This window comes from Branchiostoma belcheri, unplaced genomic scaffold, assembly GCF_001625305.1.
Source record: "Branchiostoma belcheri isolate BF01 breed outbred unplaced genomic scaffold, Haploidv18h27 scaffold171, whole genome shotgun sequence".
In the NCBI taxonomy this organism is placed as follows: Eukaryota; Metazoa; Chordata; class Leptocardii; order Amphioxiformes; family Branchiostomatidae; genus Branchiostoma; species Branchiostoma belcheri.
The window spans coordinates 411,918-428,922 of NW_017803169.1; the positions used below are offsets into that span (position 1 = coordinate 411,918).

At 40.1% G+C, this 17,005-nt stretch overlaps 1 protein-coding gene across 2 annotated transcripts in view; it reads left to right on the plus strand.

The window, feature by feature from the left end:
• Positions 1 to 12,810, plus strand: part of LOC109466916 (serine/threonine-protein phosphatase 2A regulatory subunit B'' subunit alpha-like) — a 16,508-nt gene extending 3,698 nt beyond the window's left edge. Inside the window, exons 2-14 of one of the 2 annotated variants that reach the window (XM_019764782.1) lie at positions 1,039 to 1,308; positions 2,356 to 2,459; positions 2,810 to 2,912; positions 3,930 to 4,004; positions 5,109 to 5,195; positions 6,415 to 6,571; positions 7,306 to 7,354; positions 7,663 to 7,752; positions 8,366 to 8,541; positions 9,167 to 9,285; positions 11,148 to 11,248; positions 11,742 to 11,824; positions 12,249 to 12,810. In XM_019764782.1, the coding sequence (XP_019620341.1) occupies positions 1,039 to 1,308; positions 2,356 to 2,459; positions 2,810 to 2,912; positions 3,930 to 4,004; positions 5,109 to 5,195; positions 6,415 to 6,571; positions 7,306 to 7,354; positions 7,663 to 7,752; positions 8,366 to 8,541; positions 9,167 to 9,285; positions 11,148 to 11,248; positions 11,742 to 11,824; positions 12,249 to 12,259 (1,425 nt within the window). In that variant the 3' untranslated portion in view covers positions 12,260 to 12,810. The remainder of the gene's footprint in view (positions 1 to 1,038; positions 1,309 to 2,355; positions 2,460 to 2,809; positions 2,913 to 3,929; positions 4,005 to 5,108; positions 5,196 to 6,414; positions 6,572 to 7,305; positions 7,355 to 7,662; positions 7,753 to 8,365; positions 8,542 to 9,166; positions 9,286 to 11,147; positions 11,249 to 11,741; positions 11,825 to 12,248) is intronic. The other variant, XM_019764783.1, reaches the window with a different exon arrangement.
• The last annotated feature ends 4,195 nt before the right edge of the window (positions 12,811 to 17,005 follow it).

Consider the following 17,005-nt stretch of genomic DNA (forward strand, 5'->3'; position numbering starts at 1 on the left):
GAAAAAGAAAAAGTGTGTGTTTGAGAGGGAGAGAGAGAGAGAGAAGGCTTTGACTCTTCGCTTGAGTCACATTTTACGGACGATTGCAAATAGAAACAATATTATCAAAACTTATCAACGCGAAAGACTGAAGCTCTGTATCTCAACCTCTACAAAACGCCAAGTCAGACACTCCCATAGACAATGATTTGCAGCCTCCTGTATATGTTACATCAAAAATTGCTTGTACACCTGTGCTACATGTGGTCACACCTTATTTATCATGACCAAAATCCTACATTAGCGCCAATCAAAATAAACAAAACCTCGCCGAGAAACAACAACACGGGCTAATGGATCACGTGGCCTCCCTTTGGGTCTACCATTCTTCATAGATCATGACGTCGAATGTCGAGCTGTCTTTACTCTTCTTTAGGCCACAGCATGTAAATTTTATGGATGACATCCTTCGCAGACTCCAAATCTAATGCGAGGGGGCGAAAAAAAAAACAAGGCGGGCCGAAAAAAAAGGTTCCGACATTTTAAAATTTTGACTCTATCATTGTACAAATGGTTTTGATTCAGTGGGAACATCGCATATACACAGCCAGCACCACATATTACTGCATCAAAGTAAGAAACAAAACACTAAATCAGAGCCTTTTCTTGTCTCATCTCTTCATAGTTTATCTGCCCTCCACCTTCTGGCATGGCAATAGACATCTTTGCCCATTTTCGGCATGTTGACCACTGTTAGAAGGCAACAAAATTTGCTTCTTGCCGCTAGATGTACCTGTCTAGATAGGAAAGATAACAGTGATGAACCGGAAAGAGGAGAACATGACTTTTGTTTGGTATTGTGTTCTCGCCACAAAAGCGCCACCTACATCGGCTGCATACATGTATAGAAGCTCTGAGTAAGATGTCTGATAGTTTTAAAAACTTAAACAGGTAACGGTTTTTCCAGGTTGGGAAAAAAACCTCCAATATCCTATGAAGTTCTACCTACATGTATCTCCGGTTTCTTGTATTCAAGAGTTTTGTTATACCCCTTCACAGCCTCAGCTTTCACCCCAGCCTAAGGTAGCGGATCAGCTGTCGCCCCAACCCAAGGTGGTGACCGAGGTCAAACCGACCACGTCTGCCACACCGTCCCCGAAGTCAGACCCGCCCAACCCCGCGCCCTCGGGCGCCTCCATCCCGAGGTTCTACTTCCCCCTCGGCCAGCCAGTGTCGGATGACGGCAAAGAATTGAAGAAAGTGTCCGAGGTCTTCGGGACGATGAAGGAGGGAAAAGCGTACAAAAATGACTTCGGAGAAGTAGCAAAGGTGGATACAAAAGACCGTAGCGACTAATATCAATATTGTGAAAAATTAATAGTTTACCATCTCAAAGAAATTTGACTCAAAGAAATTTTTGGACCGAGTCTTCATCAGCTATCTGGCCCAAGTGCTATACACATGTAGACACTTTATTTACCCAAGTGTGACGTCAGCAATGGGTCAAAGTTCGTCGGAAGTCGGTACCAACCCCCGTCTCGGTTGAGAGAAGGTTCTCTTCAACTAATTGATATGTCATTACGGTGTAAAATATATAATAGATTTTGTTTGGATAGAGCTTAGACAAGAAAACTAATCTTAAGTGCTCATGTACAATTCACATTCTCCGTGAAAAAATCCATCAGGTTGGTGAGTGATTGAATAGTAAAGTTCTTGTATTCACAACCATGTGTTTGATTTTGAACTGGTGGCTTATTCCCAAGGGAGATGTAAAATTGACCACTAGTGTAGAGTGTAGATTTTACAACAGCTCAACAGCTAATACAACAGTGAATAGTTTATTTTGAAAACGAATTATCTAAATTAATATCTTGATAAATTGGTAGTTTTGGTAAGTTTTTGCATAGTTTTTGAAATGCCCGCTGCTTTACAATGTCCAATATCTTGCTACTACAGTGAGCCAAAGTTTCGATGACGGTCTTATTTTCTTTTATCATCCTTTTCGAATATGCTGTGTGGTATTCATGAATTTCACACTACCCATAATGCCTAGTAAAGATCACGGATATGGATGGGATATGACGTAAGAAGGGGATATACGTAATGCGACCGTGCGAGTAGGAGAGTCTTCGGTAGAAGGTAGAGCGATAGAAGGTACGTTATTTTCTCTAATTCCAACAAAAATGCAATCATAAAATGAATTAATGCATTATAATTCAAAACAATATTGTTGACCGGTTTGTCGATAGAACTTGTTGTAAATATTACATCGAGGAAGGGGGAAAAGGTGGTCATACGTCATATGCGTGATCTTTATTAGGCATTATGGGAAGTGTGAAATTGGTGAATAAGATGTGTATGTATCCTCGTTTGCAGGTGTGTAGTTGTCCTCTGTACTGGAAGGGTCCATTATTCCTGGCGGCAGGGGGAGACAAGCTGGGCTGCGTCACTTCCGCTTCCTTCCAACCCATGTGGAAAAGGTGAGATAGTAATTACAAAGCTTTATACTAAAATATATTCTGTAACTGCTATGTATGTATATATGTCAGCCAATGTACCCAAACCTCTGGATTGTTAAGGTATACATGTATGTATGTGACAGTTATTTTCTTTTAATTAAAATGTGATTGCAAAGAAGACAGAACTTAAAGACACTAACTTGAAAAACCCAAGGTTGTGGTATTACGTCGTAATCACGAGAAAGAATTTCAGCTTTTAGTTAATAGGTAATTATTGTTAACTATGGTCTAGTTTTAAAAACAAGATGACAATACCAAGAATGGACTGTGGACTAGTCGATTGTTATTGTATTATTGTCCTCCTCATTAAGGATAATCCAAAAGTACCACGACGACTACTCACGTTTCATGGCCATCATGACCCGGATGAAGAGAAGCTACCTGACAGCAGATGACTTCGTGCCACTCATACAGGTAACCATGGTTACAGCTTAAAGTTTAAACTTTTTGCCGAATACAAAGAAATTCTCTCACCTAGAGCTTTCGAGCAGTTACTCTGGTCTTCCTCAGTAGACTGACCCAGTGAGGTTTGTCACGTGGCTTCTTTGAAGTGTGATGTCAACACTAGGTCAAAGGTATCTTGTAGACGATGACGGCCCCCGTCGCGGTTGTGTGAAGGGCGATGGACCCTGATATAAAAGCCCCTTTCACCCCTTTCAGGAAGTAGTCTTGTTCGGTGTCCAGTATTCTTACTGTGTCTAGTGGACCAAAAGTTTTAAATTTCAACAAGTCATGTAACTACCAACACAGATAAACATTCATGATAGAGCATGGTTACAGTTTTCCATGGAAACGTTGACAATCACAGGTAAATAAGAATACATGTGGTTGTCAAATAGAGGTAGTGATGACATCGATAATTACTTCTTGGTACGGAAGTGTTGCTTTGGGTGGCTGATTTGTGGGTTTGTGTCTCTGTCCTAATGCATGGTGGGTTTCAATTGATTGACAGGGTTGTGACCCGGTATGTCTTTATTGATAGAATGCGGAATGAGGTCACTAGGAATGCGTAATGCGGAATCATGGTATGAACATCACCATGGTGTAACCCATTCTATGATGTAATTCAATCGGGTATTTCTAAAGGACCATGCAATGCAATTCACGGATACCCAAAATATGTAGCCTGCATTGGTGCCATCCTATTTAAATTTCGTATACCGTAGCGCCCATATTCGCTCCCTAAGGCCCGATTCCCGCTAGGGTAAAATTGTCCAGATCTAACCGATTTGATTCGGTTTAGAACCGGCTCGATCCAGCTCTAAGCCGGCTCAATTTTACCCTAGCGGGAATGGAGCCTACATTTTGTAAAAATATGGAGCGAATATGGGCGCTCTGATATACAAATAGGATGACAACCAGATTACAAAATACTTCCCGGAATTCTAAATTCAAATGAGTTGTTTCATGACTGTGCTGTTCGTATTCCAGGATGTTATAGACACCCATCCGGGACTCACGTTCTTACAGGAGGCTCAGGAATTCCACTCCAGGTACCTGCACACAGTAAGTCATGTCAGACACGCCCCCTCATTAATATGTGCATAATTAACATCCACAACGTCATGACACAATCAATATTCCTTTTATATTCCGTCTATTCCGTCCCTCATCATGTCAGGTAACTTTTTCAAGATATCAAGAAGGCACTGGACGGGCTCTGAATTCGAAGTTGAGAGTATGCAGTCATAATACAGTCCAAACCGATGCCCGGGCGGTTAGTTTACGGGCTGTTTTTTTTTTTTTCACTTAGCACCACATAAGCTACCCGACAGGATATCGGCTTGGAAACGTGACTGTAACATAAAAATGGCTCATACCCAAGACGGTGCCCGGTCGGGCAGTTTACGGGAACGAAAAGTATAATATAGAGGATAACAGACGAGCGATTAAGAATATTATCGAAAGTGCAATATGTATGTGTACATTTACAAAATACATGTTTTTTTTTATTTTTAATTTATTCAAACAGCTCGACTAAGTCCCAGCTTGGAAATGTGGCCCTATAGCATTAATCCAACCATGCCCATAGCTATCGCTATCGTAACCTTCATTCCACTTTCCATTGAACAAATGTATACATGTAGCATTTTTGAACACCGATTATCGCCATTACCTGTCTCTATCAGTCTCTCCATCTTGCTATTCTCATTTAGGCCACATCATGTAGATTTTATGGATTACATCCTCCGCAGACTCCAAATCTAATGCGAGTGGGCGAAAAAAACAAGGCGGGCCGAAAATACAAGATTCCTACAATTCAAAATTTTGACTCAATCATTGTACAAATGGTTTTGATTCAGTGGGAACATCACATATACACAGCCAGCATCACATGTCACTGCATCAAAGTAAGAAACAAAACATTAAATCAGAGCCTTTTCTTGTCTCCTCTCTTTATAGGTATCTGCCATCTTGCAGCATGGCAACAGACATCTTTGCCTATTTTCGGCATATTGACCACTGTGCATGTCAGAAGGCAACAAATTGTTTTTTTTTTTCAAAATCAGGCGAAAATTAATACGCGCGCTGATGTCATCCATAAAAATTACTTGCTGTGGCCTTAGTTTCGTCCACGCTGACTTTCCTCTCTCTCTCTCTCCCTGTCAGGTCATCGCCCGGATATTCTACACCGTCAACAGGTCCTGGTCAGGTCAAATCACCATCCCCGAGCTCCGCAAGTCCAACCTATTACAGGTCAGCTAACTTACTTCTTCGTGTGTAAACAAGATTACTATTGGCAGCCTAATAACTGTGCGAACCTTCTCTGATTGGCTAGAACACTGTGAAGTCATTACTGTAGACCTCTGATTGGCTATAACACTGTGACGTCATTACTGTAGACCATTGCAAATGACGACATCTTTACATTTGGGCGGCGATGGTTTAGAGGAGTTTAGGGGAGTTTGCATGTGCCTCAACTGCAATGATTGGAAGTCAGTAGGCGTTCCGGAGATTTGGATTCAGTTGATTGACAGGGTTGTGACCCAGTATGTCCTGGGTAGAAGGATGTGGTATGAGGTCACAGGTTTGTGCACTGTGTAATCATGTTATGGAACATGCATGATGTAATAATATCGGAGTAAAGTACCGTTACGTCAATTTGGTATTTCCCAATGATCATACAATATACTGTTCCAATATCTTTACAAAAAATAAAATCACTTTCTGCTGTTAATGCTGTGATACCGGAGTAAGTTACCCTATATATATTACAATTGCATGATATGTATTAAATATATTTGTTTGTTTGTTTCGCATAACCGGTAAACCGCCTTTAGGCGTAACACACGCCTTTAGTGCGTTCATGTACAAGCTGCGTAAGACAGGACTGTAAGGTTTGAACCACTCACACCGAGAAGGTTCTTTACTCTTTTCGTGGGTTCTTTAACGTGCATGGGGTGTGGCTCTCTCCAAACACGGGGCCACCATTTACGTCCCATCCTAGGGACGTCCCTAACCGAAGCTAGGTAATCATTTACACCTGAGTGAAGTGAGGAAAGTCGTGTAAAGTGCCTTTCCCAAGGGCACAAAATCGGTGGGACATGGGATTCGAACCCGGGACCTCTTGGTCCTGAGCCGTCACCTATAACAAGATATGTTTAAGTGACATATGGATACAAGTAGACTCGCCTTGACAGGGCATGTTGTTCGTAGTAATGAACCAGCTGGTAGACTAGTACAGTGGCTTCCTACTGTAGAGTGGGACGTCCTTATACTACACTTTTGTCCATGTTAGAGAGAGACACTGGTCTCGCAGGGCCTGCATTAGAGTCCGCTATGAGGGATAGGACATACTGGAGTAACTTTATCAAGTGTACCTCACCGGATCTATAATCTGGAGGCATGATGATGATGATGATAATGGCTATAAGTGATCAAAACGATTCTAAATCATTTCTGATATTTCCGACAGGTGATTTCGTCTTTAGAAGAGGAAGATGACATCAACCAGATCACGGACTTCTTCTCTTACGAACATTTCTACGTCATCTACTGTAAGTTCTGGGAGTTGGACACCGACCACGATTTGTTTATAAGCCAGCAGGACCTGGCTAGACATAACGATGGTGGTGAGTAAACACGTCAATATAATCAAACAAACAAACAAACAAACAAACAAATAAATAGGTAGACAATTTGATTATATCATATGTATATGGAAAATGTTCTTTATTGCTATAATATTATATGTAACGATGGCGTTTAGTAAACACGTAAATGAAAACAGACAAACAGACAATTTGCTTATATTTATATGTGTATATAGACTTGTTCGTGTGTTGCTTTACATAACGATATTTTCGAGTAAACATGTCAATAAAAACAAAGAAACAAACAACAGGCAGACAATTTGATTATATAATATGTGTATGGGAATTGTTCGTGTATTGCTATATACATGTATAACGATGGTGGTTATTAAACACGTAAATAAATACAGGCAAACAAACAAACAAACCAACAGAGAATTTGATTATGTTTATATGTATATATTGGAATTGTTCGTGTGTTGCTATACATAACGATAATGGTAGGTAAACACGTAAATAAATTAACAGACAAACAAACAAACAAACAGGCAGACAATTTAATTATATTATATGCGTATAGGTATATTTCATGTGTTGAAACTCTGTCAACTTTGTGGTATACAAATTTGGAGTGCATTTTTAGATTTATGATATCTAGTTGGCTACTCAAAGAGAAGTAAAAATACAATAATATTAGCTAGAATTTAAAAGCCAAACTGAGTCCTAGATGATTTGAAAAAATTGATCTTCGTTTCTTTTGTTGATAATTATAGCAATATCGTCTCGGATGGCGGAAAGAATATTCTCTGGAGCGGTCACAAGGTACGGCACTTGATTGGCTGATTGATTGATTGTTTAATTGATTGACAGGTCAATAAATCGATAAAGCTGCAGAACGTTGTACGAAGTGTCACGTTTGCATTATGCCATAAGATTGAAAGAACTTACGTTTTACGTCGATTAAGGTATTATAATATGAGATATACAAGGAAACAGTTACTCCTACTAGCAACTGGATAGATTTTAAAATACTGTTCCAAAATCTATCCAGTTGCTTGAGTTATTGTTCCTTTGCATGACTCAAGTGTTTGTTTGTTTGTCTGTTTGTTTGTTTGTTTTTCTGACCTCAGAGGAAGCACAGTTTCTCGTGAAGGAAAGATGAGCTACACGGAGTTTGTCTGGTTTCTGCTGGCGGAAGAAGACAAGAAGCACCCCACAGCGTATGTCATCATTATTGCAGTTCTTGAGTATCTTAATTGTTGCGACACGGGAAGACGCTCCAAAAACTGGCATTTTGTATTTAGGCCACAGCAAGTAATTTTTATGGATGACATCAGCGCGTGCATTAATTCTCGCCTGATTTTGGGAAAAAAACACAAGAAATTTTGTTGCCTTCTGACAGTGATCAACATGCCGAAAATGGGCAAAGATGTCTGTTGCCATGCCGGAAGGTGGATGGCAGATAAATATAAAGAGAGGAGACAAGAAAAGGCTCTGATTTTATGTTTTGTTTCTTACTTTGATGCAGTGATATATGTAATTTTGGCTGTGTATATGTGATGTTCCCGCTGAATCAAAACCATTTTACAATGATTGAGTCAAATTTTAAAAGGTAGGAACCTGTTTTTTTCGGCCCTCCCTGTTTTTTTTTCGCCCGCTCGCATTATATTTGTAGTCTGCGGAGGCTGATGCATTTCAAAATGTGTTATTCCAAAATAACTTTTGGAATGGAACACGTTCTGGGTTTGAAATGCAACACTTCACAATTAGTCTTGCAGACATGATAGTTGACAGCTAGGGGTCGCTGTTGAACGTGCAGTTTCTTCTTTTCAGGATAGAGTACTGGTTCAGGTGTATGGACCTGGATGGGGACGGTCTGCTGTCCATGTACGAACTGGAGTATTTCTACGAAGAACAGTACAATAAGATGGTATCCCTGGGAATCGAACCCATGCCGTTTGAGGACTGTCTATGTCAGATGTTGGACATGATCAACCCAACAATACCAGGTAAAGCAAAATTCTTTTTTCTCATCAGTTTTTGTATCAAGTATCTGTCGGTGACCAATGTTTCTAGGATCATCTGCTCAAGCTGTGCGCATGAGTATTTTTTTTTTGTCTTGACAATCATTATCCTTTATGCTAATATAACGTTTCCAAACCGGGGCCCGGCCGGATTTGGGTGAACCTAAATCAAACAATTCATATCAGGAATAAATAGTACCAATGATTATTACTCCGTGGTCAGGGGTCAGGACCTCCGGACGGAGTATTGTGAGTAACCGTTTTTTTCGTGTTCGCAGCTAGAACGCGGTGTAATCGACATGCAACTTTATACGCCGTCTGCGGGCATGCCCGTGTTGATGCACGAATGTGTATTTTTGCCGTCGCTGTTTTCCCGCTCAATGTAATATTTCAGACGCACCCCTACGATTATGAGACACTGAATCAAACCATTTTGTACAATTATTGACTCAAAACTTCATGCAGATGTGGGGAGGGGTCGATAAGTGGTACCAGATGTTTTGTTTTGTCTTTTTTATGATACTTATTCCTAAAAGCTGCCCGGTCGGGTCCCGGCTTTGGAATAAAAAATTGTTATTTTACGCCTGTTGACATGACCATTTTGCTCCAGGAAAAATCACTCTGCGTGACTTAAAACAGAGTAGAATGACTCCGCTGTTCTTCGACACTTTCTTCAACCTGGAAAAATACCTGGACCACGAGCAGAGAGATCCGTTCGCTGCGGCAAAGGTTAGAAAACCTCCGTTTGTTTTTACTAATTTCCTTTAATTTTGTTGGTACTATTGTTGTCTACATACAACACTCGAGTATGTTAATATTTTGTGTTTTTGTTGACGTCTGACCTGTAGTAATTTTGAATTCATCATATTATTCTGTATTTTCTATATTCCAATTGTTTTTGTTATTTATATTTTATTTGAATATGTTGTGTTGTATGGACCTCATGAAGAATAGAGTCAAAACATTAACCCTATCTAGACCGGGCTTTTTTGGGCTTGGTGGGACGGGGGGGGGGCTCATTCGGCCCCCCCCTCAGAACTCGAGAACGGTATATCGTAGGACCACCAAATTTTTTAGAGGATGATGTACTAGTGAAAATTTATCATACGTACAATTTTTATGTCGTTGTGACGTAATATGACGTCATTATGACGTCATTAATGTGATTTTATTGGCCAAAACCGTCTTGATAGGTTATTCCCTGAAAACTAAACAGTATACGACATAACTTTACCAAAAGTGTTTATGACAGAATATTAGGATGTACTAAGTCTTATGTTGCCCATAGCAACACCGGTGACGTCATAAAATGACGTCATGCATATATTACATATCCGCCATCTCTGAATTTTGAAAAATAGTTTTTTTTTCAGGATGAAGCCTAAAATACATTGTAAACAGACTAAAGACATTCATATGAACCTTTTCTGTAAAAAAAATGGGAGTATTGATAAAATTTTAAGGAAAATAAGCTGCATTTACCTGATCTAATGATATGGTCCGCCATCTTGGATTTTGGCCAATGACGTCATCAAATTAGCAGAAATTATGCATTTTTAATGATAAAATTTACATATAATTATATGTGATGTTATTAATGTTAGAAACAATGTGTAACTTGACATAAAACCCATAAAATTCTGTTGTTTAAATGGAAATAATTAAATTTGGCAAAAAATGCCTGTCAGAAACCCGTTGCCATGGCAACAAGAAAAATCATAATCTCATTCCACTGATACAGATTTGTTGCCAACAATATTTTAGGAAAAGTCGCCAAATTTGGCGGTTCTAGCTTTAGCCGTTCAGACGCTAGGTGACATCAAAGTTGCCGCGGGCACTTTAAGCCCCCCCCCCCGGTCTAGATAGGGTTAATGGGAGTCCCAATAACACAAACAAACATTGGTCATTACTAACAAGGCCTGGAGGCCACTCCAAGGTTACGGCTTACATATTATATAGAACTGTAACAGCATCTCTTCTCACTATGTCAGAAACATAATTTATTAAGACCGGCTGAAATACATCACTTAGAAATGATGACTAACTGACCGAACAGGAGAAGTAGGGGTTACAAAGACTGGTATGGAAATTCCCTGCCCCATTTTATGCCGGAATGGTTTCATCAAGATGGAGCCCTACTCTTTTCGATATAAGGCCACAGCAATTAATTTTTATGGATGACATTCACGCGCGCATTGATTTTCGCCTGATTTTGAAAAAAAAAGTAATTTTGTTCGTCTCTGATGGTAGATAACTTGGCGAAAAAAGACAAAATGTACATGTAGAAACCTATCGGTTAGAGACCGTCGGCGGTCCAGCAAACTTAAGGCACAATTGCTGTCGTTTGATGGAAAGTGTTGACAGTCTAAGATATTTCATCACGACCTGTTGGTTGTGTTGTCTTGTTTTGTCGCCTCAATTCTTGTTTAAAAAGGGGGTTATGATCTCAAAAGTTGAAAATGTAGGAATCTTGTTTTGTTGGCCTGCTTTGTTTTTTGTTTTCGCCCTACCACATTAGATTTGGAGTCTGAGGAGGATGTCATCCATAAAATTTACTTGCTGTGGCCTAACATTTGTTCATTCTCTGTCAGGAGGCTGAGGATATGGAGGGTATGTCTGACTGGGAGCGGTACGCCGCGGAGGAGTATGAGATGTTGGTGGCAGACGAGACCATGCCGGGACAGGATGACGTGTGAGTTGTGCAACAACGTTTGTGTCTAACCCGTAGGCCTTACTAGTCCGGACCGGTCCACTTTTTCCACAAACCCTAAATCGACATAGGGACAGAGCGTTCGGCTCGGAGCCAAGAGGTCCCGAGTCCCGAGTGCCACCGATCTTGTGCTCTTAGGAAAGGCACTTTACACGACTTTCCTCGCTTCGCTCAGGTGTAAATGAGTATTGAATTTTCTCATTTTGATCAAACAGGTGAAAATAAGTATATCTGTTGTCCGTGCGTTTGGTGACGGCATAAAAATAGACTGATTTGTGTACCGTGGATATGGCTTTTGGTAAATGCTTCATAGAAATGGTTGTATAGAATTCTAGGTAATTACTAACCCACCATCCAACGTCCTGAATGTTGTAATAATCTTCACTTTTATAAATCATGTACAGCTAATACTAAATAAATCCAAACATCGCGATATATACATTTTTTTAATATCTCCCTGTATTTTTGCCCAAAGTTTTGACGATGACGTGTTGGAAAGTGCGGAGGTCAGAAGAGTCACCAGAGCCGACATGGAGGAGGCGGATTACGATTACACAGGTATTGTCGACGTCAGCAAAGTTACTGCTACGTAATGATAACCAATTTTGACTCGTTAAACTTGCAAGGTTTGTGGTAACGCAAACTCGATTTTTACATTCAGGCATCAGATATAAGAAAGTCGCTTCTATAAAATATTTAAGATTACTTTTGCTGACATTAACACAGAACGAAAACAGACGTTTAAGCAAACTTTCCGCAATATGTAAAGACGTATTAAAGGTGAGAGAATATTTAAGTAGACTTCACGACTTCGTAAAGGCTGCTGAAAGGCAAATTCCTCCTTTTAGTCACCTTTCATTGTGCTTAAAGTAAATACGACGTAAACATATTTTATGTCTGTACGCTTTCTTTACAAACCCGTAAATATATAGGATATCTATTGTCGTTTACACCGTCACAAAAGTGGGTACGTTTGTTTCAGGAGGAGCGTGACGTCATCGGTGACATCAACCAATCAAAAGAAAGGACACAGAGGAGTACAGTGGACCTCTTCTCACACCAGACGCCAACCTTTATATTTCTGTAGGACCGGGATACAGAAAATGGACTAAGGAAAAAAAGTCAAAGCAAACCAAACGAAATAGGCGCACAAAAAATAAGGCTATGGAATGAAATTTCAGTACAAGATGATGATAATGAAGAATCAACATACATTTTTATATACGAGGACAGACGTAACGATGAAATAAAAGGTACGATAAATAGAATATCATGTCAAGGAAAGGGAATAGTAATTTCGATTCTTCCATTGTCAGAAGATGTTTTTAGGGACGTCCCTGGTTCTACCGATGTTTATAATAAACATTTGGCGTGCGAGACGTACGTGGTTTACGACTGTTACTGTTCAACATCTGCTCAAAATAAAAACTTTAGTCCAAGTCTAAGCTAGACTAACTAAACTACTCTAATCCTGATAGCTTCCGAACTTCACTAAGTAGTTCATCTGGACGGTTTCTATGTATGTTCGGCTCAGAACCAAGAGGTCCCGAGTTCGAATCCTGCCATATATCTTGTGCCCTTGTGAAAGGGCACTTTACACGAATTTGGTGTGACGTAATGTTAAGAAGAAAAAAACAAACTTTCTATGGCAACAATATTTATTTGGATATTTTCTGTACATGAAATAAAAACTTAAATTTACAGCAAAAATACGTTGTCAATGTTCTAACGTTATGTGTAATTTGGAATTATTACGTGCCAAATTCGAGATCGGCAATCTTATAAAAAAAGGCAGTGCTACATCACATATCCCTTATTTATTCTTAGGAATAAATAGATACATCACAAACAAATCTGAAAATAATTTCATCAGGTTGCTACATGTAGAACATAGGATATTGGAGTTTTCTTTTACACAATCAGTAATTTAAAAGTCTCTCAACTCCTTATGTTACAATGTCTATCAGACATTTTCATCAGAGCTTCTGAATGGAGTACTGCTTCTCGCCGCTATTCGTGGTGAAAACGCAAAGGGGGGATACAAACTTAGCCACGTTTGCGATTGCGTTCTCGTCGCAAAAGCGCCACCTACATTTGTACATTGGCTACATCTAGCGGCGAGAAGCAGAACTCCAGTCAGAAGCTCTGAGGAAGGTGTCTGACAGGCATTGAAACGTAAGCAGGTGATGGTATATCACCAATACAATTTTACATGTCACTATCCACATATTGGGATAACATATATAGTAAGATACTGCTAATTAGTAAATACACAGTACAGCATAGACGGCTCACTCCATAATAATAAGCACACACAAGCACATACATACAAACTTCTACACAAAATACACATCACTTACTTTCTTCTTTCATCTAATTTCTACAAGAAAATTTAGCTTCTTCATGTAGGCCATACATGTCGATGAATTTGATGGAATAATCTTCTGTTTCATACAGAAACAAGAGTTCCACGATCTCATACCTTCGCCAAATGATGTTAACAAATTGACGGTTTACGAATTATACAATTTTGATCATCGATTTCGCAAATAACAGTCATTTGAATAGATTACATCATATGGATCATATTCTCCCCCGAATGATAGCCTTATCTTAACAAAATAGGCTATTCTAGCACTTCTTCATAAATTATGCAAATGAGGTCATGATGTTAATAAATTATCTTCATTGATGTTCACCTTCACTTAACTTACAATACGGCAAGTATAGAATTCCCAGCAATTACAACTACGAAATTATAAAAATTTCCCATTAATTATGCAAATTAGGTCTTCATTTACATAATCTATATCCTCGGATGTTTTTCTCGTTCTCAATTACATGTCACACGTGTTTCATAGTCCTATTATCGAACGAAGCAGTTTTATAGAATTTCCTCATTAACTATGCAAATTAGCTCCTGATTTGCATATTTGTCATCTGATTATGTGGAGCATCACTTCAGCTACCTACATACCAAAAATCATGACAATCCGTCAACCGGTTCTTGAGTTATGCACCTAGCCTTCGGAGATTTCTCAAGAAACGCTCCTGCAGTTCCAGAACAAGCTGCTAGGGGGCCCAAACTCATGCCACTTCTTCCCTACCCCAAGAGCTATCTACCAACCAAAATTCGTGACCCTAGTACGTCTAGATCGCGAGATATCAAAACCGGAAGTTCTGCTGCAGTACCAACAAAAGCCGCCAGGGGGCCCAAAATCTAATCATTTCTAGGTCTCGTCAAGACCTACCCACCTACCAAGTTTCATGACAATCCATATCAAGCTTCTTGAGTTATGCTGTTCACAAACAAACCAACAAACCAACAAACGCTACTGAAAACATAACCTTCTTGACGAAGGTAACAAAGAAACCTTAAGACCACAGCAATTAAATTTTATGGATGACATCCTCCGCAGACTACAAATGTAATGCGAGCGGGCGAAAAAAAAAACAAGTCGAAAAAACAAGGTTCCTACAATTTAAGATTTTGACTCAATCATTGTACATCAAATGGTTTTGATTCAGTGGGAGCATCACATATACACAGTCAGCATCGCAGATCACTGCATCAAAGTAAGAAACAAAACATTAAATCTGAGCTTTTTCTTGTCTCCTCTCTTCATACTTATCTGCCATCCACATTCCGGCATGGCAACAGACATCTTTGCCCATTTTCAGCATATTGACCAGTCAGAAGGCAACAAAATTTCTTGATGATGTAATCCATGAAAATTACTTGCTTTGGCCTAATCACAACCCACAAGCTTGCGCTGCTACATGCACATGCATATCCACACATATAGGCACAATAAACACCAATCATTTACAAGTACATCATTATCATTAACTTATCATTATTTCTGGGTATGCAAATAATGTTACATGTTTTGTTTTGGGTGGCTGAATTTATGAGTTTGTCTCCCCTAATTTTTTTCCAGTTTCATGGTGGGTGGGAAGTGATTTAGACAGTTAATTGATAGGGAGGTCACCTAAATGTGACCCATCATGCACCTTCAGGAAGTTGCGCGGTAATGCCTGATTAATTCTACAGTTCCAAAAACACTTCTTGGAGCTCTGTGAACTTTAAGTTAACGAATACCCCAAAAATATCCCAAAGTCACATACACTTAAATGTAGACATGTACATGTATATCAAAAATTCAGTACGTTTAGGACCAGTGCAGGTTAGGTGCAGGTAGACATCAGAAATACCTGCACAGCTTCAATTTTACCTTCACTAACCTGCAAATGCAGGTGGGATTTTGAGCTTCGCACCTTATACATGTACAATAATACATGCAACATATCCAGTGAAACCAAGTTTAACAGCTCATGTTTTACCTAAGATTTACCCCAGGTTTGTCCAATGGAACTTGAAAAAAAATCATCTTCTCTGTTTCCAATGATTTCAATTCTTTGTTCGTGTGAGTTTGTTTCAACTCATGAGTTTTATAACACTAATATCAACCAAACAATGTACAAAAGTATATAAACATCCATTTAGTAACTTGTATATTTAGATAGCCTTGTGTCCAGTCTGCAATGGTTTGGGCAGGCTCTCTTCAGGCCTGTAGTTGTTCGCAGTCGCTCAGCTCATCTAGGCTAAGTTTTTCATGACAGGAGTTTATTAGCTCACCCGTCATTTACTGAGAACACAGATACAGTATATTCTGTATCTGTATAGCCGGTATAACCGCCTTTGGGCATAACACATTAGCTTCACAGGCACGCGGCGCGGCGGCAGCTGGCTATATTACACCGATCGACTTGTTACACTTGTTTAAAGCTATCTATTGACAATGCCCCTACTGTACTTGGTGACAGTGAGTTCCACTGCTGCGATAGTTCTAGGAAAGAATGAATTCTTGAACGCCTCAATCCTTGGTTGATAACTCTGGTACTTGAAGGCATGGCTATTTGCATGGCAAGGCATGGTACAACTCTGTTTCCAGGTGCTCAGCTTGTAAGTGCAATTCCTACTAGGTTCCAACCAATAGTGTTGGCAGAACCTAATTATTGGTTGAATGTGGGGTCAAGTGACGCAATGGCAGAGTGCTCGACTCAGAACCAAGAGGTCCCGGGTTCGAGTCCTGACATGCCACCAATCTTGTACCCTTCATTGGGAAAGGTAGTTTACAGTCACGACTTTCTTTACTCAAGTGAAAGTGAGTATTGTCCTGTCCTGTATTTGTTTCTATGCGTGGAGCACAACACCAGCAACAGCTGCCTCTGTCCTACATGTATTGTACTGTTACAATTTCAACAAATCAAATCCAAATGTGAAATGCAGGCAGGCTAATAAACTCTGATTGTGCAAAACTCCTACCAGGAGCCTATTTGAGCTGGGTGGCAGTAAACTACACTGCCAAAGAGAGCCCACCCAAGCTGTGGTAGACTGGACAACAGGCTGATATTTAGAACACGACCAGTTACTCTGTCCCTTTGTCCTGTTTCTTGACGCTGTCGTCTTTGTAGGGATTTTTACAGCCGCGACAGCGACAGCCAGCGCAGGACAGCTGGTTTGAGTAGCAGGGACAGCGCTGTCTGTGACACGTCAGCTCGCTTGGCTCGCAGAACGTACCGCAGCGGCACGAGCGTTTGTCGGGTGGAGGGTTGGACGCCACGGATACGTTATCCTCCACCTCGGTCTCCTCTTGTTTGTCGTCCAGTTCCAGCTGGTGGAAGCTGCCCCACCCCGCCAGGTTCCGGATCTCGCGGCTGATTGGCTGGTGGCGT